The sequence below is a fragment of the Callorhinus ursinus genome, unplaced genomic scaffold, assembly GCF_003265705.2.
Source record: "Callorhinus ursinus isolate GAN/ISIS: 27379988/994484 unplaced genomic scaffold, GSC_fseal_2.0 scaffold34, whole genome shotgun sequence".
NCBI lineage: Eukaryota > Metazoa > Chordata > Mammalia > Carnivora > Otariidae > Callorhinus > Callorhinus ursinus.
In genome coordinates this window covers 14,038,850-14,061,805 of record NW_027397096.1, presented here as the reverse complement: position 1 = coordinate 14,061,805, position 22,956 = coordinate 14,038,850, and the positions used below count along the sequence as shown (strand labels likewise).

The following is a 22,956-nucleotide window of genomic DNA, read 5'->3' as shown; positions in this document are numbered from 1 at the left end:
TCTGAAGGGGCATCTCCAGAATATTCCTTGCACTGCTACCTAATATATACTGTGTTCTTTTAAAATGACCCTCCGGGTAAGGTCAGCCTAGCCGGCACCTCCAGGTCCCCTGATTGGTGCAGTGGGGGTGGGAGGCACTTAGCCAGCCTGTGGGAAGAGCCTAGGAGCCTGAAGACCTGGGCGGTCATCCTAGCTCTGGCGCCTAGGTCTTCGAGCCTCAGATGAGTCTCGTCACCTCTCTGGCTACCCTGTCATCATCAGTGAAATGGAGAGTACTTATCCCGTTATGGGAGAGGTCTTAATGTGGCCTGGGGCTCCCGTGGGTCCATGAGCCTCGGCATCCTGCACACCTTCAGGTTCCCAGCTGGGGGCGGAGGGGGAAAGGGAACAAGGTGGGCAGGGAGGAATCTACCGGTCTCAGATATAGGGGTCAAGCTCCAGGCAAGATTATTTGGGAAATAGCCTCCTTCCCTTCCCTCAGCTCTGGCCCTGTCCTGGGCCCAGCCATCTGTTGTCCCTGCTCTCGGAAACTGGCTGCACGAAGCCAGGACTGAGAAGGAGTCTGCTGTCTCGAGGGCCTCCAACCCATCGCACCAGGCTGCAGGGATGCACGATCCAGAGGCGCCCCGTCAGCTGGGAAGGGCCTACTTTCCCATCACACCTCTATTCTTTCTCTCCTGCAGGACAGCGTTGTGTCCCCTCCACCCCCAGCACCTGACACGGGCCTGACACAGACTGAGCCCGCAACAGATGTTCGCCAGAGCAGTGGATGAGCGTAAGGGCTCGGTGACCACAGATTCTGTCCTCCGGGGTGGTGTGGGTGGAAGGCGAGTCAGGATGGTCTGCTCGGTGTGACCTGGCCCGGAGGCTTCTAAGAACTGCCTGCTTGGTATGTGTGCATCAAAGAATGACTCCCGGAGACCCTCACCACCATTTCCGAGGCACGGACCACACTGGTTCAAATTCAGAAGCCAGAGCAAGCCTCATGCCAAGGCTCCAGTCCCATAGCAGACATGGACAGAGCGAAGATCCCCATCGGTGGTGCTTTATTATCATAGATGTCAGGTACAAACACATGGCACAAAAGGGCCAATGGGCCCCACTTCCTCTCCAGGTGGGCTCCTGGGAACAAGCAAGAGAACAGCATAAGGAAGCAAAAGGGGTGCCACTGACCGAGCCCTGCTCCCCTGAGCCCACAACTCAACCACCACACACAGCCTAACTGCTCATGCTCGTTCCCCCCGGGGGTCACTGGGTCACCTCTGCCAACCTGGACACTGTCACTTATAAGCTCCCTGGGGGCAGACATGGTGTAAATGGAGCCTCTAAGGAGCCACGACAGCTTTTATTTGCGAAGAAGAAAACTCAAGGTATTCTCGATAAAAGGGAGGTTGAGTCATTTGTTCAAGGTCGCACGGCTGGAGAGCTGAAGAGTCAGGATTTGAACCCACCCACCTGGCTCCGGACTTGTGCTCCTCACCCATGCACTCTACGATCTTCCGTATACTTACTACTCACATAGGCAGCAAACACAGACACATACGCACGCACACAAAACACCTCCCATGGTCACAGAACACTCACACATAGGAAATGCAATTTGTATACGGTGCGCGCGCACGCGCGCACACACACACACACACACACACACACACACACACACACACGAATGAATGTCTAGTCACTCATTCTCTCAGCCAGAACAGGGATGCGCTCACCTAGGGAAGGGGCCCCCACGGGCCAGCCCAGGGACTGTCACCTCACCACCATACCCCCTTACCCAGCCTCTAGTCACTGTCCCTCCAGGAGGTCAGGTCCAGTGCGGGGAGTGTGCTACAACTGACAAAGTCCCGAGGGAATGTGTTGGACATGAAGATGTTGTTCTTGGACACGATGGTGATGCCCGTGTTGTCACAGATGATGCGGGGCAGGGAGATCCTGGTCAGCGCCTGCTGCTGTTGCCTGCTGAACACGCCCGTGTTCTGCCACCAAAACCTGCGTGGGGACACCCACGGACATTGCACCCAGGCTGTCCTCGGCCGGAAGGGCCTCCGCTGGCTCGAGCCACTCCCTGGATGTAAGAGGTCCACCACAGCCTGGGGGCTTTCACACGCGTGATGCCCTCTGCACAGCATGGAGGAGAGCGCAGCTGCCGGGGTGCCTCCGCTCTGCCCCCACTCCGGTGGCCCCCGGGGCCCCACTCACGCTGCACAGGGAGCTGGGCCCACGCTTACTCACGAAGCCCTGTGCCCTGGCCCGGGGCTGTGTCCGCGGGGGCGCAGAGAACCTTGCGGTGGGTTTATAAGGGGTCCACCCAGAGGAGGACACCTTTCTCTAGTTTTCCCAAGAGCGCAATATGGGCTAGGTAAGAACTGGGCATGACAGGTGTCAGGGACACAGTGACGTCACTCTAGGAGAGCCCTGGGGGCTGTTCAGCAGCAAGCACTCTGACACCGGAGAAGGGGTAGGTAAGAGTTGCGTTTTCTCTGTCTTCCCTCCTTCACAACCAGGGGTCCAGGTCCCTCCTGGCTGCACCACCAACAGGTTCAGAGCACATGAGGGATGACCTCAAGGCCCCGGAAACCCTGGAAATCACGGATCCCTTCCTGCCCCTCACTTCACAGGCAGAAGTGGGAGGGGCGCCCAGAGGTTGGGAAATAGGCCTGCAACCACACAGCGGGCCTGAGCAGCTCGCCACCCCTCACCGGTCACCATCGCGGAGCTTCCTGAACTGGGTCCCAATGAGGCAGGCCAGGAGGGGGCCCACGCGTCCGTAGGGCTCCAGGGGCTCGGCCACGCCGCCCATCCAGATGTCAATGTTGTCGGGTGTGCCATACTGCTGCATCAGCTTCTCCGCCAGGGCCAGGTTCTTCAGCACCGTGCCCAGCTCGCCCACTGTGCTGGGCTGGGGGAGCCCGCAGAAGCGCCTCCAGGCATTGTACCCTGTGGGGGTATGGGGGAGCGGTGGCTGTGGAAGGGTCCCACAAAGCCCACCTCCCCAACACACTGACCCTGGCTGTCTACCGAAGGACATGAGGGAGAGGAGGACACTGAGGGGCTTCTCCCAGGCTATAAGCCCCCAAGGAACCCTGAACTGAGGGGCCAAGACCCTCTCTCTTTCCTTTGCTCTCTCACTGTGAGGCAAATCCTAAACTGCCCTAACTCCTACAGCGTCCAAGAGCAGGAACATCTCACTGTCCCCCTCTGAAGATCTCAGACCCGTGAGGGGTGAGGTGTATCTAGAAGGTTCAGCCACACCAGCTGTCCCATAATGTAGGCACAGACTTTGGGGTTAGGCTGATCTGGGTTCAAATTCAAGCTCGATCACCGACTTGGCTGGAGAAGAACCTAGGCAAGTTCGGAGTCTCTTCAAGCCTCAGTTTGCTCATCTGTAAGACGGAAGTGATAATAATCCTTTCCCCCTCAAAGTTCATGTAAAACAAAGCAATATGAAATGTGATGGAGCCAGGTTTCCAGCCCACTGGGGCAGCTGGGGGCACCCCAGAGGGCAGGGCCCTAGAGTGGGGGCGGGGCACAGCCGAGCTCCTGCAGCCCCTCACCTGGGAGGCCATGGTCCCGGCTGCGCTGCATGTTTAGAGCGGGCAGGTCCAGCCCGATCCTCATGACCTGCTCAAACAACCGCTCCCGGATCTCGTCCACCACGATTTGGTTCTGGCGATTCAGCTTGGCAGGGGTGGCCATGAGGCCCCGCAGGATGGGGTCAATGCCACCTGGGACAAGAGAAACAAGACTTGGGGAAGGATCCGGCTCAGCAGCCAGAGCGCAGGCTGGAGTGAGGGAAAAGTCCCAGGTGCAGTCAGGGGATTGCAGAAGAGGGCTGGGCACAGGCAGCTCCCCGTGCCAAGGTGGCCTCAGTGGGCAGGTCTTCGCTGGGGAATTGAGGTCTCAGGGGGTGACACCATTCAGACTTGCAAGCTGGGGTGCACCCAGCCCCTGGGCTCCTGGGTCACTGAGAGTCATAACACACAGGAAGGAGCCAGCTCCCTGTGAGCCATCTCCAGCCTACCCTTTATTATTATATACAGAAGCAGTCAGGTGAACTGAGGCTGGAAAGTCAGATAAGGTCCCCAAAGGTGGAAGGAAGAGGCTTTCCCCTGCCCCGGCTCCCTGCAGCCACGGCCACCCCCACCGTGTCCTCAGCTGCCAGCCCACTGTCTCCTGGCCGAGGTCCCCTCACCTTCCAGCACTACCCTCCAGGTGGCGAAGAAGACCTTGCTGAGTGGAACGCGGGGGTTGGGCCCCATGGGCTGATACTGGTTATCCAGGCGGAACATGAAAGGTTGGATGAGGGTGTGGCCATAGCGGAAGGCATTGGTGAAGACGTTGGCGATGCGAGGGTCCACCGAGTCATTGTAGGAACGATAGCTCGGCAGGTACTTCCTCATGGCCTGTGGTCCCAGCACCAGGGGCAGGTAGTCCCGATAAGTGATGATCTAAAGAAAAGTCCCGATAAGTGATGATCTAAAGAAAAGTGCTCAGAGTGGCCTCTCCATTCACCCTCTGTGCAGTCTCTGCCTGCTCCTGGCTTGGGGGGCGGGCGGGGGGGGGTCCCTCCATTGTCCATAGCCAGGGAGCTGTCTCCCACTGCGCTGGATTTGGGTCTAACAGAGTGGCACCGAGTGGCAGACACAGAGCTCCAGGGCTTGCCTGCTGTGCGACCTTGGGCCAGTTATGAACCTCTGTGAGCCCCAGTTACTCAAATGTAAATTAAAGATAATTATGCTGCCGTCTGTCTTAAAGGATTAAATAACAAAGGGCTTTGTTCGTCAATAGCTCCTTTGCCCTTGAGTTATTCATGTCTTTTTTTTTTTTTCTCCTAACTTATAAGCTCCTGAGGACAAGGGTTGTATCTCATTTCTCTTGAAATTACTCGGTGTACAGCAAGCACTTGGCTCACGATAGCGTTCAATTTGCATTTGTGGAGGAGGGGAGGCAAAAAGGAAAAGAGCCACCCTGGATGATTTCCCCCAGGGCAAAGAGAAGATTATAGATTCTAGAGTCTGGAATTTTCTGCAAGGCTTAAATGAATCTCACTTAAGTTCTTGGTGCAAAGCCAAAACTTACCCTCCGCACCTGCAACTCTCTCCCCCTCCGGAGTCTAAGATATGAAAAAGGTGTGCACGTGTGTGTGTGTGTGTGTGTGTGTGTGTGTGTGTCTTGGGGAGAGGATGGGGGTGCTGAAGCATCAGAAGCTGGGAGCGAGAACCAGGAACAGTTCCCAGGGATAAACAAGGGTGAGGGATGGGGTGACTATGATAGAGCCAAAAGAAGAGGTGAGTGGGTAAGGGAGCGAGGAGCCACAAGGAGATAAGGAAAGGAAAGGCATTTACCGACCAGCTACTCTGCGCCAGGCACTTCAGACCCACCCCTTTAAGCCTCCCGAAACCATTCCCGATGGACAGGACAGCAGAAAGGGGAGCCAGCCTAGGAAGGAGGGGATGGAAGGCAAGTAACCTTTGTCAGGCACTTAGTATCTGCCAGGTGTTTTCACATATATCATTTAATCTTTACAGCATCATGGATGCACACACTGAGGCTCATGGGGGTTAACCTGCCCCGGGTCACACAGCTAGGATGTGGTAGAGGCATGTTTGGATCCCTAGCCTGCCCGACCCCTGGCATCACCAATGCTCAGAACTGCCCACCTGGACCATGGCTCCCACGATCTTGCGGGCTTCCTGGTAGAGCCTCTCTCCATCCCAGCGGGGGTTCAGGCGTTTGAGCTCTGTGGCCAGCCGGTTGTGCTCCCGCACAAAGAGTGTGTGCATGGAGGTGAGCTCAGGCATCTCACTTGAGCGGGTGTCCCCTTGGGGAAGCAAAAGCTGCTGTCATTCCTAAGATCCCATCAGAAAGGACTAGCTCCACCGAAACTCCCTCCCCAGCCAAGGTCTGAAACCCAGACTTCCTCTCCATCCATCTTTCCACACCGTGCTCAGTTTACACCTCCTCTAGGAGGTCCTCCCTTGATGCCCTGGTCCACCATGCTAACTTCTTCCTCGGTGTAGGGGCACTGCTAGCTGCAGATGCTCATTCAACAGGCATCAGAGCTGACACGTGACTTGCCACATTCTAGTAGCTGAGCCGGGGAGCTCTTTGAAGATGAGGACCATGGCTTGAGCCTTTTTGCATCTGACCCTCCACCCAACTCACACATAGACATATGTAGCTTAACACCATGCCTGCTACAAAGTAGGTGATCCCTACACTGCCTGGTTGACTTACTCTCTCGATGCAGGGAAGGCCAAAAAGGAGCATGTGTGTCGGCGCCCCCTACTTTCCATGCCCATGTCAGACAGCACTCTCTTCCTGCTCAAACTGGATGCAACCTCAGAATCCTTCTCAACACAGGACTCTAGAAAGCCACTACCATCTGATCAGAGTTGCCATCCCCATCCTTACTACATACTAATTTGCAGCCTGCTCAGGCTCCTGAGAGTGGGGGTGAGAGGGGGTCTAGGGCACAGGATGTTTATAGTCCACATCTGAGACTGTAAAAAAAAACAAAAACAAGTGAAATCTCTAATCCCTCTAGTCCTCCCCACCTTTTCTCTGGAAGGGCCAGAGAGTTAGGGCCAGGCCCTTTTAGCAGGACACTGAGTCTAGTCTTTATTAGCTCCTGATGCTTGTGGGAAAGAAATTCTTTGAGAGCAGATTTACTATCCCATGAGCTGCCAGAGGTCACAGTGATCCAGGCCCAGGCCATGCAGCTTGACGCCAGGATGGAGGTGGCCGTAACTGGCTGAGGAGTGCTGCTCTTTCCTCACTAGCCCAGAAAACTATGGGCTCTGGAGTGGACTGGAGCTGACCTTGATTCTCCTCGCCAGGGCCCAGCCAGGGGAGAGATCGCCGGAAGCCGTCAGGAGGAGAGGCTGGGAGGCCAGATGTGAACGGAAGGGCCTCAGGACCACTATTGGATTTACATTAAAAAATAGTGGACGGGTACCTGGCTGCTCAGTTGGTGGGACATGTGACTCTTGATTTGGGGGTTATAAGTTCCAGACCCAGAGTGGGTGTAGAGATTACTTAAAAATAAAATCTTGGGGTGCCTGGGTAGCTCAGTCGGTTGAGTGTCCAACTCTTGATTTCGGCTCAGGTTATAATCTCAGAGTCCTGAGATCAAGCCCAGTATCTGGCTCCATGCTCAGCAGAGTGCTGCTCCCTCTTCTTTTGCCCCTCCCCCTGCTCTCTCTCTCTCTCTCTCTCTCTCTCTCTCAGCCCGTCTCTCAAATAAATAAATCTTCTTTAAAAATTAAATAAAATCTTTTTTAAAAAAATTGGAAAATTTCTGGGTGTGGGCACCGTCACTGCCCCAACCATATCCCCAGGGCTGCCAGGTGTTTAAATTTAAAATCTTGCCCTCTCTTATTACAGGGACTCAAGACGACAGGAGGTGATATTCTGGAGCAGCACCGTCCCATAGAACTTTCTGAATTGATGAAAATGTTCTACATCTGTGCTGCCCTATATGGGAACCACTAGCTTATGAGGCTACCGAACACTTGAAATGTGGCTAGTGCAGCGGAGGAACTGAATTTTAAATTTAATTTAAGTTAATTTGCATTAACTTAAATTTAAATGAAAATTGCCACGTGTGACTAGTGGCTAGCACAGTGGATGATGCAGTTCTAGAGAGTGAGGATGCCACGTTGCTCTCTGTCCCCCTAGTTCCCTGTCTCTGAGGACTCAACTCTCTGCCAGAGTCCAGAGGGAAAAGGGCAGATGGACAGAGGCTCCTCAGCCATCCCTGAGTCTCCTTCTTAGGTTGGCTTTTTGGTTTTTGTTAGTTTTGGTTTGGGGTTTTTTGTTTGTTTGCCTTTCTGGCTCCATCCAACTTGTCACCAAGGCAACTGGATTAATATGAAGATGGTGAGGACAGAGTCTCTCTAAATGCAAACCCACAGGCTGCTCACCAACAGGCCCCCTGTGGCTCCAGCGCACCCACACACCCCCCGCCCCCCGGCACCACCCCAGGTTCCCACTCGGGGCTGACCTGCCAGGAAGCAGGGGATGTTCACCGAGCGGTTGGTGAGGAGGCAGGGGTCGTCATGCAGGGTGTCGAAGGGCAGCAGGGCCCGGCCGTTGTCGCTGAAGCGGGTGTTGACAGCCAGCAACCCCAGCTGATTGGAAGTGTTTCGAAGCTTAGTGGCCAGAGGGTCCTCGCTGCCATAGACCATGCTGGCGTCCACGAAGGAGGTGAGCGCGTTGATCTGATTGCGAATGGTGATGTTGCTGTCTGTGCAGGCTGGCGAGGAGCGGAAGAAGGGGATGCAGTCACGTTGGTTCTTGATGCGGGGGTCATCTGGTGGGATCTGTGACATGCAGACAAGGCCGGTTGGCTCTCCTGTCCACTCCTTACCCCAAGGTCTTGATCCCACCTCCAAAGCAGCCTGGAACCCAGGACCAGAGGGCGAGACCCAGACGCTAAAACGAGGGCTCTTCAGGACTTCTGGCCCCCTTGGCCTGGAGGGAGGCCTCTCAAGGCCCACAGAGGATCACTGCCTGATGTTGCACCAGCAGAGTTCCTCTGAGCTTCGAGCTTTGGGGGTGATGACCAGAACTCTGGAATGGGGGATGTGTGACCCCCTGGAGGAGGGCCAGCCAGTCCTCGCCTAAACTTCATTTCTCTCCCTCCTTTTCCCCACCGTGTCTGCCCCTCCCTCCCTTGTTCTCTGGATGCGGTCTCCAACTCTCAGCCTCCTTTTGCTTTTCCTTTCCTGCGCCCCCCGCCCCCTTCCCTGTACCTTTCCTGTCTTTCACTCTGGCCCCTGCCTTTCTCTCTTCTCTCTCCCTCTCTGCCATTCTCCTTCCTTTCTCTCCTCCTCTCCCTACTGTGCTCCAACCATCCAGTCCCCTCCAGCCCTCCTGCAACCGACAGCCCAGGCTCCGCGCAATGTGCGCCCAGGGGTGGGGGGCGGGAAGGTGGTGGCCCTCTGTGCGGAGGCAAGGGGACGGAGCACCGGGCACCCGCACGCGGAGGTTGGAGCGAGGCGGGAAGTTCCTCGGCCCGGAGGCGGAGGCAAGTGGGTGGGCAGGGCCAGCCTTACTCAGTTGCCGGGGAGGGAACTCTGGGCACAGAGGGAGGTGGCCGCTTCCAGGAAGGATTCCCCGTCTCCCCACCCGGCAGGCAGCGGCGGGGCGGGAAGAAGGGAGCACCTTGAGCGGGAAGCAGGGCGGCTGCTGCAGGCAGCTGGTCTCGCAGTCGACACTAGTGACGAAGGAGACCCGGGCGGCCGGCTCCGGGCTCAGGTCGAGGTCGTGGTCGATCAGCTGCCCCCACTGCATGAAGAGGAGCGAGCGCTCCTGGTCCGGGGTCAGCTGCTCCGTGGGGAAGCGCACGATGGCGTTGGAGACGGCGCGCGCCTGCGGGACACGGAGCGTCAGGGGCCGCCGGGGACCCCGCGCGCCTCCGGGCCGGGCCTCGCTCCCCCCCCCCCCCGCCAGCCCCCACTCCCCACCGCCGGCCGGCGCTCACCAGGGGCACCGGGAAGCCGCCGCGCTTGACCCCGGGCGTCCAGCCGTAGGGCAGCGAGAAGCCGTCCTCGTACTCGGCCGGCAGCCAGCGCGCGAAGGCGCGGTTGGAGGCCCCCAGCGTGGGGCTGCGTCTGCAGGGGGAGGACGCGGCGCTGACGCGAGGGGGCCCCGCCGGGAGTCGCCCGCCAGCCCAGGGGCCGCCCGCAGCCGGCCGCACCTGTTGTTGCAGTGGCCGGTGATGGTGCGGTACTTGTCGTTCTCCGGGCACGTCACCCTCACGTCCTGGTAGGCGCAGCCGCTCGACGTGGACAGCAGATTCAGCTGGGTCGGTGTCAGCACGTCTGGGGCCGGGGGGTGGGGGGCGGGGGGAGAGGGGCGTGGTTGTCGTGTCCCCCCATTTCCTATCCTAAGCTGGGGACGCTTGGTTGGGGCCCCAGTCTGAGGACACGGAGAGCAGACTCCCGTGCCCCTGAGACTTCCCGGGAGAGGAGTGGGGGGTGGGGGGTCACTGGGAGATAACCGAGGTCATTAGTGGAGCAGGAGACCGGGGTTGTAGGGCGGACGGTACCAGTGACATTGAAGGGCCCGGGCCACAAAGGCCGCAGCTTCCCCTCCAGCAGGCTTAGGGCCACGTGCAGATAATCAGCAGCCCTCACGGCTGTCCTGGTGGCTGCCACCGGCTGCTTGAAGTAGGACAGGAGTTCCATGGGGCTGGCCAGGCCACTGTGAAGCCGCCGCTTGATGCTGCTTGGAGAAGGGAGGGGTGAGGCCAGAGGCAGTGGCGGCCGGCACACTCAGCAGAGCCCTAGCCCCAGGTCAGCACGCAGGTCGGGGTAGACAGACCCACAGACAGGAAAAAGGTTCCTCTTTGTAAACAGAGTATGGACCTGGGTGCCCAAAAGAGGCAAGGCCACGGGGAGGGATGGTTTTGAAGGTGTTCTCAAACCCAAAGACACAAAGACTGATAGACAGGGGGCTCCCTCCCCGCCCACGAAGTCCCCACGTCAAGTTCCTTCTCCGAAAGACCTGGGGCAGCCTTGCCCGGAGCTGGGAAGTGCCCAGCACCCCACCTCTCCCGCCGCTCCTTGTAGGCCATGTCCACTAGTCGCTTGGCTTCCTTCATGCAGGTCAGTACCACTGAGGTCTCTATCTCCTCCAGGACAGCTGCCCAGAACAGGGGTCGCAAGGTCAGGAATGGGCCCCAGAGCCAGGGTGGCCTGCACCGAGTCCTTGGGACTCAGAACCAGCCCCAACACACCACCTTTTCCCTTCTTTGTGCACCGTTACCTGGACCGGCCCCCCCAGAGCGCTGGGGCACAGCCAGAAAGGCCAGGAGCCCTGTGAGGGCCAGCAGCAGCTTCATCTCTGCAACAAGACCCCAAGCCCAGCAAGTCTGGAGTGCGCAGTGCGTTTGGGAGGAGAGAGCTCCACCAGCCCTCTCCCCCGACCCCTCACTCCCACCTTCACACTCCAGTCCAACCTCAGTGGGTCCTACCTACCTTCTCAGGGAAGGGGTCCACAGAGCCCCTCTTTTGCTAGCTTCAGCCTCTCAGCCCCCAGGACCTTACCTCCGAAGCTCACCTGGTATTGGCCGCATGGCTCACCTGAATCTAGGCCTTTATGTCCTCCGGGCTCAGGGAGGGGGCGGGGCAGCTGAAACCCCGCCCCTCTCTCCTCCCCCACAGGGGTTGGGGTGCCCAAAAGTTGATCCCTCATATGGGAGAGAGGGACAGGAAAGGAGAGACCAGAGCTGTGCCCAGCCTTTGAACTTAGCATCCCACCCCGGAGCGTCTTAGTTCCGTGTGCCTAGGCCAGTGCTGTCCCCAGGGGGGACAGACAATAACCCTCTCCAAAATTCTGGTTAAACTGAGTCTCTGGGGATCCTTCGAAAGGGATAAAAGTCAGGAACCAACAGCCTAAGGAACTATGGGACATGGAGTGACCCCAGAGAAGGAGGGGAGTTGTAGGGGACACCTGGAGTAATGATCCATCAGCCTCGGTGGGGGGGGGGGCTGTCCCCCACCCCCAACAGTATTCTGGCCCCTGGCAGCCCTCCCCCCCATTCTTGGCAAAAGCTAAAGGGACAGGAAACCTGGCTGGAGACCGTTGGGTTTCATAGGAAAGCCTGGGGGCTACAGGCTCGGACCAAGGTAACTTCCTCTCTCCCTCCCCTCCTCCCCTTTCTTCTGGGCTTTGGGTAGCAGGTTGTCTTCAGCACGCCTGCCATCTGCTGCTGGATTTCAGAAACCGGGAAAGAGCAGAGCTGGATGTGGTTAGTGTCAGTTAGGTGACATAGCCCAGGGCCTCTCTGGGACAAGATCAGAGCAGTTAAGAGGACTGGCGTTAACTTTTAGGATGGATCTGAAATGGAAGAGGGGGAGGTGTCTCCCCTAAAGAACTCTGGCAAAGCCGCTGCCATTCTCAGGCAGGACAGGTACCCTATGACTAATGACTGTGCTTGTCCACCTCCCTGGGCCCTTGTCGGGCTCCCGTGACATTTGGTCTAGCCACGTCTCCCGCTCCAACCACCTTCCTGCCCTCACTCTTGTCTTTTATGCCCAGACCACATCTTGACTGAAGAACAAGGGATGGCAACACATCCAGAACACCTTCCGGGTGTGCCCGCAGATCCTGTCACCGGTGGAGCCCATGAGAGGGGAAGCCATCCTTCCAGGCTTGCTCTCTCAGTGACTTGCTGTGTGAACTTGGACAAGTGGCTCCTTGTGAATCAGGTTCTAGAATTTTATACTTTTGAAAATACTTCTTTAAGGGCACCTGGATGGTTCACTCGGTTAAGTGTCTGCCTTCAGCTCAGGTCATGATCTTGGGGTCCTGGGATCGAGCCCTATGTCAGGCTCCCAGCTCAGCAAGGGGTCTGCTTGTCCCTCTGACCCCACCCCCAGCTTGTGCTCTCTCTCTCTCTCAAATAATTTTTTAAAAAAGAAAATACTTTTTTAATCCTACAAGTAATATACTTCTGTTCATGAAAAGTTAGAGAACACAAGAAAAACTAAAAATAAACCAAAATTACTTATAATCAAGTGAGTTATAGGTAAATTTTTTCTTTCCAGGCTTGTCATTTTTCATACAAATAAGAAGCAGGAAGAAAATAATTTCTCATAAACCCACTACTCATAAATAACCCCATTTAATCATTTAATACCCTATATGTAGATAAAATATGTATTTTAAATGGTGATAAAAAACATACTTCAAATATTGCTTTACAACCTAGTTTTAGTACTTAACAATTTAGCCTGGGTTCTCTCTATGTCAATAAATAGACTTAGTTCGGGCGCCTGGGTGGCTCAGTTGGTTAAGCGACTGCCTTCGGCTCAGGTCATGATCCCAGGGTCCTGGGATTGAGTCCCACATTGGGCTCCCCCTGCTCTGCGGGGAGCCTGCTTCTCCCTCTGCCTCTGCCTGCCACTCCCCCTGCTTGTGCTCTCTCTCTCTCTCTGTCAAATAAATAAATAAAATCTTTAAAAATAAATAAATATATATATCTGCATAATATTTTGCATTAAGTACTAGGAATTATTCACTAATCCCCCTCTTGTTAGTTACTTGGGTTGTTTCCTATTTTCAGTGTTATAAGCAGTACTAGGGTCAACGTCCGTGGGGTTAGATCTCTTGTCACATCTTCAATTATTTCCTTAGGCCTAGAAGTAAAATTGCTGCATATTTAGGTATCAATATTTTTAAAGCTTTAAAAAATTTGTCGGGCACCTGGGTGGCTCAGTCGGTTAAGCATCTGCCTTCAGCTCAGGTCATGATCCTGGAGTCCGGGGATGGAGTCCGGGGATCGAGTCCCACATCGGGCTCCCTGCTCAGCAGGGAGTCTGCTTCTCTCTCTGCCCCTCCCCCCTCTCATGCTTTCTCTCTCTCCCAAATAAATAAATAAAATCTTAAAAAAATAAAAAATAAAAATAAATAAATAAATTGTCAACTATCCAACTTTAATATTTCAGTTAAACATATGTTAAGTATTTATAAAATATTTGGAGAACTATATCTTTTGTAATCCATATAGGACCTACTATTTTTCTAACAGCTTGATTTTATTTTTTTTAAATTTCAGTATAATTAATTTACAGAGTTATAGTAGTTTCAGAGGTACAATAGAGTGACTCAGCAATTCTGTACATTACTCAGTGCCCATCACCATATGTGGACCTTTAATCCCCTTCCCTTACCTAACCCAACCTCCCTCCCACCTCCCCTCTGGTAACTATCAGTTTGTTCTCTGTATTTAAGAGTTTGGGTTTTTGTTTGTCTCTTTTTTTCTTTGTTCATTTGTTTTGTTTGTTCAAGTCCCCATATGAGTGAAATCATTTGTTTTCCTCTGACTTAATCATTGGGATTTTACCCTCTGGGTCCATCAGTGTTGTTGCAAATGGCAAGATTTTATTTTAGGGGGCTGCCTAGTGTTCCATTGTGTATATGTATTTATCCATCTATTGCATATCTTCATTGTCCATTCATTTATTGATGGACACTATGATTGCTTCCATAGTTTGGTTATTGTAAGTAATGTTGCAATAAAACATAGAGGTACATTAAAAAAAATCATCAAATGGCCTTATGAAGATTGCATCTCACCCTCCCATTAACCATGCATGGGAGCACCTGTTTCCCATCGCCCTCATCAACTCTGACAATTAGCATCCTTTTACTCTTTTAGGGGGATTGTCAGGGCTCAAGAGGAAAGAGACATTTAATACAAGCCCCTCGCAGCACAGATGAGAAAGACAGAGTCCAGGGAAGGAAGCGTCTGTGCCAAAGGTAACAGTGTGGCACAGTTCAGAATAATCTGGCTGTTAGGTCTCCTGACTTCCACACCAGCACCCTTTAAAAAATTATTTATTTAAATTCAATTTAGTTATCATACAGTGTATTATTTGTTTCAGGGGTAGTACTTAGTGATTCATCAGTTGCATAGAACACCCAGTGCTCATCAATCACGTGCCCTCCTTCATGTCCATCACCCAGTGATCCCAATCCCCACCCGCCTCCGCTCCAGCAGACCTCAGTTTGTTTCCTAGAGTTCAGCATCTCTTACGGTTCGCCTGCCTCTCACACCAGCACTCTTCACCCAATGGCCTCTGCATACTTATTTGTGACCTTTCTTTCGGGCACTTATTCAACAAGTATTTACTGAGCCCTTGCATGCGCTGCCTGCACTGTGCTGGCCACTGGGTATACCGGGCCGAGCGAAGGCCTTGTCCTCAACGAGCGCACAGGAGAATACAGAGAAGCAAGGTAATGAACGTGAGAGCCTCGTGTAGGGTTCTTTGGGGGCATCAAAGAGCAGCACTTGGACCAACTGGCACCTAGGAAGGTTTTCTTGAGGAGTTGGTGCTTGAGACGATCTTGAAGAATGTTTAGAAGTTGACCAAGGAGGGGCGCCTGGGTGGCTCAGTTGCTAAGCGTCTGCCTTCGGCTCAGGTCATGATCCCAGGATCCTGGGATGGAGTCCCGCATCAGGCTCCCTGCTCCGTGGGGAGTCTGTTTCTCCCTCTGCCTGCAGCTCCCCCAGCTTGTTACTCTCTCTCTCTCTCTCTGTCAAATAAATAAATAAAATCTTAAAAGAAGAAGAAGAAGAAGTTGACCAAGTAGACACACTGAGGAAGAGCATTCGGGGCCCAGAGAACGACTAGCAAAGGCCTTGACACAAGTGGGCTCATTTAGACCGTTCTAGCTTGGGGGCAAAGATGAGGCAGGGTGAGGTTGGCAAGGCAGTTAGGGCCTAGAACCTAACACTTTTGCTGACCTGTTGAGAAGTTCTTGTCCTGAAGGCTCCAGGGAGCCGTAAAGGCTGTGAAGGGCACAGAGGTAAATTCTAGAAAGCTGATTCAGCAGAGTGGAGGGTGCCCCGGGCTGGCAGGCCCAGAGGCTAAAAGCTGGGCAGGAGGCACGGCAGGGATTTGGGGACAGGGGGTGACAGCCCTGCCCTGCTTTCTCACAGGGGGCAATGAGGCAACGAATGTTTGAAAAGCTAAAAGCCTTTTCAAAAAAATGATGTTAAAATGCCGTTCACTCTCTACCCATGTGGAGGTGGGAGAATTCTCAAGAATTCTCAACAATCCCCAAACCACCTGCCTTTGGCTTAGGGTGGGGCTGTGGGCTTGCTGTTAGGTGCAGAGGCTTGAGAGGCTCCGGGACTTTACGAGGTTTCCAACCAATTAATAATGACACAACCGGGATTGCGGCAAGGCTGCCCATGTGGGCTCCCTCACGTAGGCCTTGTTGGTGCGGCCCAGGTGTATGTAAGGCTCAGAGGGCTTCTCGGCATGCAGAGTAACCAGAAGGAGAACAGGTCTGCGGGAGGAGATAGGCCCGACAAGTCTCGACCCATCAGTTACCCGCCCCAGTCGCCATCCTGGGAGTGGCCTCTGGAGGGCGCTGTTGCCACTGCTACGTCCCGAGACTACGGTCCTTTGAGGGAGCCCCCCCCCCGCCGCCCCTCATACGGCCCTCCCGTCTCCCCACTTACCTTCCCCAAACATCGCCACCCTTAGGGTGAAGTCCAACTGCCTGTGGGATAACGGGTCCTCTGCCACTGCTTGCAAAACAGCTTGCTCTTTCTTCCTGCTGTTTGGGCAACGGTTCAGTTGGGATTGCCGCCAGATTTCCTGTGTGTCTGTGGTTGGAGGGAAGGAGGCTTTGGGAGCTTGGGGAGGCAGCGGGGGCCATGACTCCCCAGGGGCATCAATGGCACCTGGCCCAGAGACCCTCTTTCCTTGCTCTTTACATTTTTAAGAATTAGTTTTGAATGACGCAGGTAATGCTTGGATATATTTTGAATAAAATTAAAATAACGCAAATCCTGCGAAGGCTCCCTGTGGATTAGGTTCCGGCACCATGCCAGACTCCAGTCTTGTTCCTCTGCGCCTCACACAAGCTCACCACTGTCATTCTTGTGTTTGTCCTTCCAGACCTTTTACTTTCCATTCATTTCTATGTATGTATCTGTGGGAAACATTCTTCTGCCTTTATTTTTCCATAAATGATATCGCATGGAACATTTTGCTGGGCAATGTACTTTTCTCCCTCAACGACATCTTGCAGACCTATCCCGTGCTACCTAGAAAGCAGTCGACTTTTTTAAACTTTTACGCATATTCTTTAGTTGAGCTATACCTCCATTATGCGACCATTTCTCTCTTGATGGAAGCGGACATTTTCCCATTTTTTCACTACTAAGAACAAGCAGCAAGAGGCCTCTGTACACACGGACGCACAGGCACCTTGTTCTCCAGGGTACAGACCAAGAAGTGAGCCATAGGTTTTGTGCATTTAGAATTTTTAATAAATAGCTATTACCAAACTGTCCTCCAGACTTATCAGAATTCTTAAGAGCAAAGATTGGAATCATACTGTTGGTTCAATTTTTATTTCTTTAATTAATAGCCAGCATCTTTTTATTTGTATTAGCTCTCCTGTAAATTTCCTGTGTTTGGTGGTGTCCATTTTTCTATTGAATTGTCATTCTTTTTATTGATTTGTGAAAGTTACCATATATTCTGAATAATACTAATCTGTCAGCTGTTATACATATTGTTAATATTTTTCCAGTCTGTCATTTTTCATTTATGTTTTTTATAGGGTCTTAATTTTTTTTTTTTAGAGAGGGAGGGGGGAGGGGCAGAGGGAGAGCAGGCTCCACTCCCAATGTGGAGCCCGACACAGGGCTCCATCTCACACCCCTGAGATCATGACCTGAGCCAAAATCAAGAGTTGGACACTTAACTGACTGAGCCACCCAGGCTCCCCCAATATAGGATCTTAATTTTGAAGTGGTCAAATTTATCTGCCTTTTCCTTTATGGATTTTTCTTTTTCAGACTTGTTTATAAAGATCTTCCCATTTTCAAGATCATAAACATATTCTCTTGTATATTCTTCTAATATCTTAATATTTTGATTCTTCACATTTAGTTCACTAAAGCATCTGGAATTTTTGTGTGTGAATAGTGTACATGTACAGTGTAATAGTGAGCTACTTTCATTATTTCCAAATGGATAACCGATTGTCCCAATGCCTTTAGTTGAATAATCTGTTGTTTCTCTACTGAAATGAGATACTACCTTTTCTCACTTACCATAAATGTGTGTTTTTTCTAGAGTATTCTATTCTACCGATCTACTCGTCTATTGATTCCTGTGTCAGTGCCTTAACATTGCAATTACCATAACTTTTAAATATGTTTTGATTTCCATTAAGATAAATTCTCCTTCCTCATTCTTCTTTTTCAAAAGAATCTTCAATATTCTAACATAGTTACTCTTTCTTGTGAATTTTTGAATGTCTAGTTCCATGAGAGATCATATTGAGATTTTTATTGATATTATACTTAATTTACACATAAATCTGGTGACAATTGAAATCTTTTTTTTTTAAAGATTTTATTTATTCATTTGAGACACAGATACAGAGAGAGAGAGAGAGAGAGAGAGCATGAGCCGGGAGAGGGGCAGAGGGAGAGGGAGAAGCAGGCTCCTCGCTGAGCCAGGAGCCTGATGTGGGGCTTGATCCCAGGACCCTGGGATCATCACCTGAGCCAAAGGTAGACGCTTAACAATCTGAGCCACCCAGGCGCCCCAACAATTGACATCTTTAAGACTTTATCATCCGGGGTTGCCTGGGTGGCTCAGTCAGTTAAACATCAGACTCTTGGTTCTGGCTCAGGTCATGATCTCAGGGTTGGGAGATCGAGCCCCATGTAGGTCTCTACGCTCAGCGCAGAGCCAGCTTGAGATTCTCTCTCCCTCTGCCCCTCCTCCACCTGTGCTCACTCTCACGCTTTCTCTCTCATTAAAATAAATAAATAAATAAATAAATCTTTTTTAAAAAGCATCTTGTCGGGGCACCTGGGTGGCTCAGTTGGTTAAGCGACTGCCTCCGGCTCAGGTCATGATCCTGGAGTCCCGGGATCGAGTCCCACATCGGGCTCCCTGCTCGGCAGGGAGTCTGCTTCTCCCTCTGACCCTCTTCCCTCTCATGCTCTCTGTCTCTCATTCTCTCTCTCTCAAAATAAATAAATAAAATCTTTTAAAAAAAAGCATCGTCTTCCTGTTCATGTACATTCATTCATTCAACATATGTTTACGGAGCACCTATGTGTCAGCACTGTTCTGGGTTTACTGGGGATACAGCAATTCCCAAATGACTCTTAGACAGTTTATGTTCTTGAGTAATACAGTATGTCATTTTATTTGTCTACTTTTATATTCTTCATTGAAATGTTGTTTTACCTTTTTGTTAGGTTTGTTCCTAAGTACCTCCTTTTTGAAATAGGTATATTTATTTTGTCATTAAGTTTCTCCACAGAACTTGTAATATCTTGTAAGTATTCTCTCACCTTAGGACAACAATTTTAGTAGGCTCCCTTTAGTTCTCCTTAGAAGGCAGATTCGTAGATCTGAAAAACCTTGGACATTTTTAACCTACCATTCTAGAAAGGTGGCACTCTCTAATGAACAATATTTTTTAAAAAAATTTAAGTCAATATTCAAGTTTTTGTTAGTTTCAAATAATAGTTCCCAAACGTGTTTCAGGTAGTATTGTAAAGGTAAAGACAAGTCAAATTATATGATTAGACAAATGTTTAATGGCTATTCAATTAACCCCCTTTATACCTGTGGTTATTGGTGTTAGGAGTGGGATAAGTGTCCAGGAGACAAAGTTTTACAAAAAACACTAAAAATATGAAGCACTAAATTCAAAGTAAAAGAATTCAACTGCATCTTTACCAATCGGATTAGTTAAAATTTAAAAAGGCTGATAAAGCCAGCACCAGTCAGCATGGGAAAAAATAAGTGCCAATTGGCCCCACGCCATGGGATGGCAATTTGGAAATGTCAGTCAAAATTCAAAATATACATTTGCTCTGACTCAGCAATTCTACTTCCGAGAAGAAATGTATCCTTCAGATGCATTCTTAGGAAAGCATAAAGATACTTGCCCAAGAGTGTTCATATCAGCCTCATTTGCAACAACCAAAAGACTAGAAACAAGCCAAATGTCTATCAAAAAAAAATTTGCCACACTGTGGTACTCGCACATAATGGTGTTTCTTGCAGCCTTTAAAACTAATGAGGGAGGGCGCCTGTGTGGCTCAGTTGGTTAAGTGACTGCTTTTGACTCAGGTCATGATCCAGGAGTCCTGGGATCGAGTCCCGCATCGGGCTCCCTGCTCACTGGGGAGTCCACTTCTCCCTCTGCCTGCCTCTCCCCCTGCTTGTGCTCTCTGTCTCACTTTCTCTCTCTCAAATAAACAAAATAAAATCTTAAAAAAAAAAACTAATGAGGGAGGTTTATATGTAGCAATATAGAAAGATATGTTGCCAAAAGAAAAGAGCTGGTTCCAAAACACATACTACATGATACAATTCATGCAAAACAGACACACATATGAGCCTCGGGCATGTACATACACATTTAAATACCCATGGAAATCGTGGAAGCAGGCACAGAAGCCTATTAACAGTGGTTACCTTTGAGGAATGTAACTGAAGAGGCTTGGAGCGGGTCTGGAGTTTTACTTAAAACCAATGCTCCTCCCCAGTCATCTCTCCCTCCACCTTAACTTCCCAAAATAGCAAATTTTGATTTGTTTTCCATAATCAGGGGTTTTGGATTACTTTTGCTTTGATTTCTTAGTATGAAGTCAAACATACCAAGGATTGAAATGATAGCATCGACACAGGAGACATCCGGGGGTTAAGCGTTCCCCCGGTGGGAGGCTTCAGGACCGGTAATTTGGCTCAGTATAGAATTCAAGTTCAAATTCCTTTCTCTTCAGCACTTGGAAGATACTGCTTCATTATCTTAATGCATCTAAGACTGCGCAGTTAAGTTCTCTGTTACTAGTAGGCCCAGGTCCTGAAATACGCATATCAACCCTTATTTCATTCAAAGCAGAATTAATATGCGCTGCAGGATCCATCGGCCACACCTGACCGTGGAGATGTCACAGAAATGAGACACAAGGGGCGACTGGGTGGCTCAGTTGGTTAAGCGACTGCCTTCGGCTCAGGTCATGATCCTGGAGTCCCAGGATCGAGCCCCACATCGGGCTCCCTGCTCAGCAGGGAGTCTGCTTCTCCCTCTGACACTCCCCCCTCTCGCGTTCTCTCTCTCATTCTCTCTCTCTCAAATAAATAAAATCTTTAAAAAAAAAAAAAAAAAAGAAACAAGACACAAAAGTGAAATTGTTGGAGAGCAGAAAAATGGCAAGAGCTGGTGAGGGGAGCACACACTGAGAGGGGAAAGGGGCGGGGCCAGGCGTCCCCAGCAGAGGATGGGCTGAGGGGAGCTCTCTAGTCGGCCTCCCCCGCCCTCCTAGCCCTCATCGGCTCTGTGCCCAGCCTGTAGTGACAGCAAGGCAGGGAAACAGCCCCTCGAGGCCAGCAGGTCTGTGAAAGGGGACGTTACATGGTGATGCTGGACGCTGGCCAGGTTAGGGGGTGGAAACTATAGCCCCATCCCTCTGCCCTAAGGACTAGACTATTATGACCTAAGGGGACGTTCTTGCTTTGGCAGAAGTACATGGAGATTCCCTAATGAGTAAGGTCCTCGGGGTGAAGACAGAGAAGAAACAGAGTGGGTGAGCCCAAATTATAATCCTGCAGTCTCTCTACTCTAGGCTGTGAGCCTCCCATCATACCCCCCACCCCAAAGCCCTTATCTGTGCCTTGTACACACTCCTCAAACTCAACAAGAGGGGCACAAACTAGTGTGCAGGCTTTCATCCTCCAACCTCTTCCCAGGTCATGACCAAGTGGAATTTAGCCCAGGAAAGTAAGGCTTAACACTGAAAAATCAACAAAATTTGCCATAACTAAGAAAGAAAAACCATACGATCTCCCATCAGATGCGGAAAGATCATTTGACAAAATCAAACACCTATTACTGATTATTTAAAAAAAAACAAAAACCCCAACTTTCTGCAAACAAGGAGTAGAGGAGAACTTCCTCAAGCCTGATAAAGGGTATTTACAAAAAAAAAAAAAAAAGATACGTCATTAACATCATTCTTCATGGTGAAAGACTGAATGTTCCTCCCTAAAACCAGGAACAAGGCAAGTGTGTCCACTCCTGCAAATTCTATTTAGCAGTGTACTGGAGGTTCTATCCAATGTAGTGGGGCAAAAAAAAAAAAAAAATGTGGGACACCTGGGTGGCTCAGTTGGTTAAGCGTCTGCCTTCAGCTCAGGTCATGATCCCAGGGTCCTGGGATCAAGTCCCACTTGGGGCTCCCTGCTCAGCAGGAAGCCTGCTCCCTCTGCCTGTGCTCTCTCTCTCTCTGACAAATAAATAAAATATTTTTTAAAAAAGAAATTAAAGGCATCAAAATTTGAAAGGACAAAGTAAAACTGTCTTTGTTTATATACGGTATGATCACATATGTAGAAAATTCTAAAGAACCTATAAAAAAAAGAACCAAGAAGTGAGTTTGGTGAGGTTGCAGCAGACAAGGCCAAAATATAAAAATCAGTTGTGTTTCTATATACTAACAACAAAGAATCTGAAATTAACATCTTCAATAACAATACCATTTATAATAACATCAAAAATATGAAATGATTAGGGATAAATCAGACAGAAGATGTGCGAGATATACAAACAAAACATTACTGAGAGAAATCGAAGGCCTAAAGAAATGGAGAGATGTACTTTGTTCATAGGTCAGAAGACTCAACGTTGTTCACATTGTCCCAGTTGAATCTGTTTGTTGAGTCTCAATGGTGTCCCGGCCTTAGTAGTTGAGAGTCCCTCGAAGACAGGGTGGGTGAGGCTGCTGGTGAGCGGGAGGGCTTGGGCAAGAGAGGGAGGGGGCACGAAGTGCCACATTTTGGTGGCTCCTCACCTGGGCAGTGATCCTTCTTGTTGCCAACCACCCAGAGGACCACCTGGTCTCTGACCCACGCTGCCCCTCCCAATTTTCTATCTAAAGGCAGACACCCTCACCTTTGCCCCTGGCCCCTGGGGGAGAACGTGCAACAGTCCATCGGACCTGGTTGCTCCCCACCCGGAATCTGGATTCTTCAAGCTGTCGGCAGCACCTGGGTTTCTGCGGCTCGGTCTGCACCGCCTCTAGGCATGGAGCAACGTGCAGGACTCCCATGCACACCCTGCTTTGAAGTTCCTGTTTTCTGTCCTCTCTGGACTCCTGTTGTTCTATTCTACTAAGAGTCCCCCCCTCTTGCTTTCAAGCAGACCTACATGGTTTGCTCGCTTATCCCGCTGGTTTTCCTTAACATCTGTTGTTGCTATGAATTTGGCACAGGAAAGTCAACATGGCAGGATCTGGTCAGCGCACCGCCCTGAAACCGGAGCCTTCTCTTGGGTTTCCCCAACCCCTGGCCAGGTCTCTATCTCCCACCAACTCCAAACACCTGGCCCTGCCACCAGGTAGCTGCCAAACCGTCTTCTTCAGAAAAGAAACTCAAGAGCTGC

At 51.1% G+C, this 22,956-nt stretch overlaps 1 protein-coding gene across 1 annotated transcript; it reads right to left on the bottom strand.

Moving 5' to 3' along the window:
• Positions 1 to 1,032: 1,032 nt before the first annotated feature.
• On the bottom strand, positions 1,033 to 11,074 carry MPO (myeloperoxidase). The gene is made up of 14 exons (XM_025851311.2): positions 10,992 to 11,074; positions 10,780 to 10,857; positions 10,563 to 10,656; positions 10,061 to 10,236; positions 9,710 to 9,833; positions 9,494 to 9,623; positions 9,175 to 9,381; positions 8,012 to 8,330; positions 5,667 to 5,827; positions 4,199 to 4,454; positions 3,561 to 3,731; positions 2,706 to 2,943; positions 1,781 to 1,995; positions 1,033 to 1,122 (listed from the first exon to the last, which is right to left on the bottom strand). Exons 2-13 carry the CDS (start codon positions 10,853 to 10,855, stop codon positions 1,788 to 1,790), a joined length of 2,160 nt encoding a protein of 719 aa, XP_025707096.1. The 5' UTR covers positions 10,856 to 10,857; positions 10,992 to 11,074; the 3' UTR covers positions 1,033 to 1,122; positions 1,781 to 1,787.
• Between the last annotated feature and the right edge of the window lie 11,882 nt (positions 11,075 to 22,956).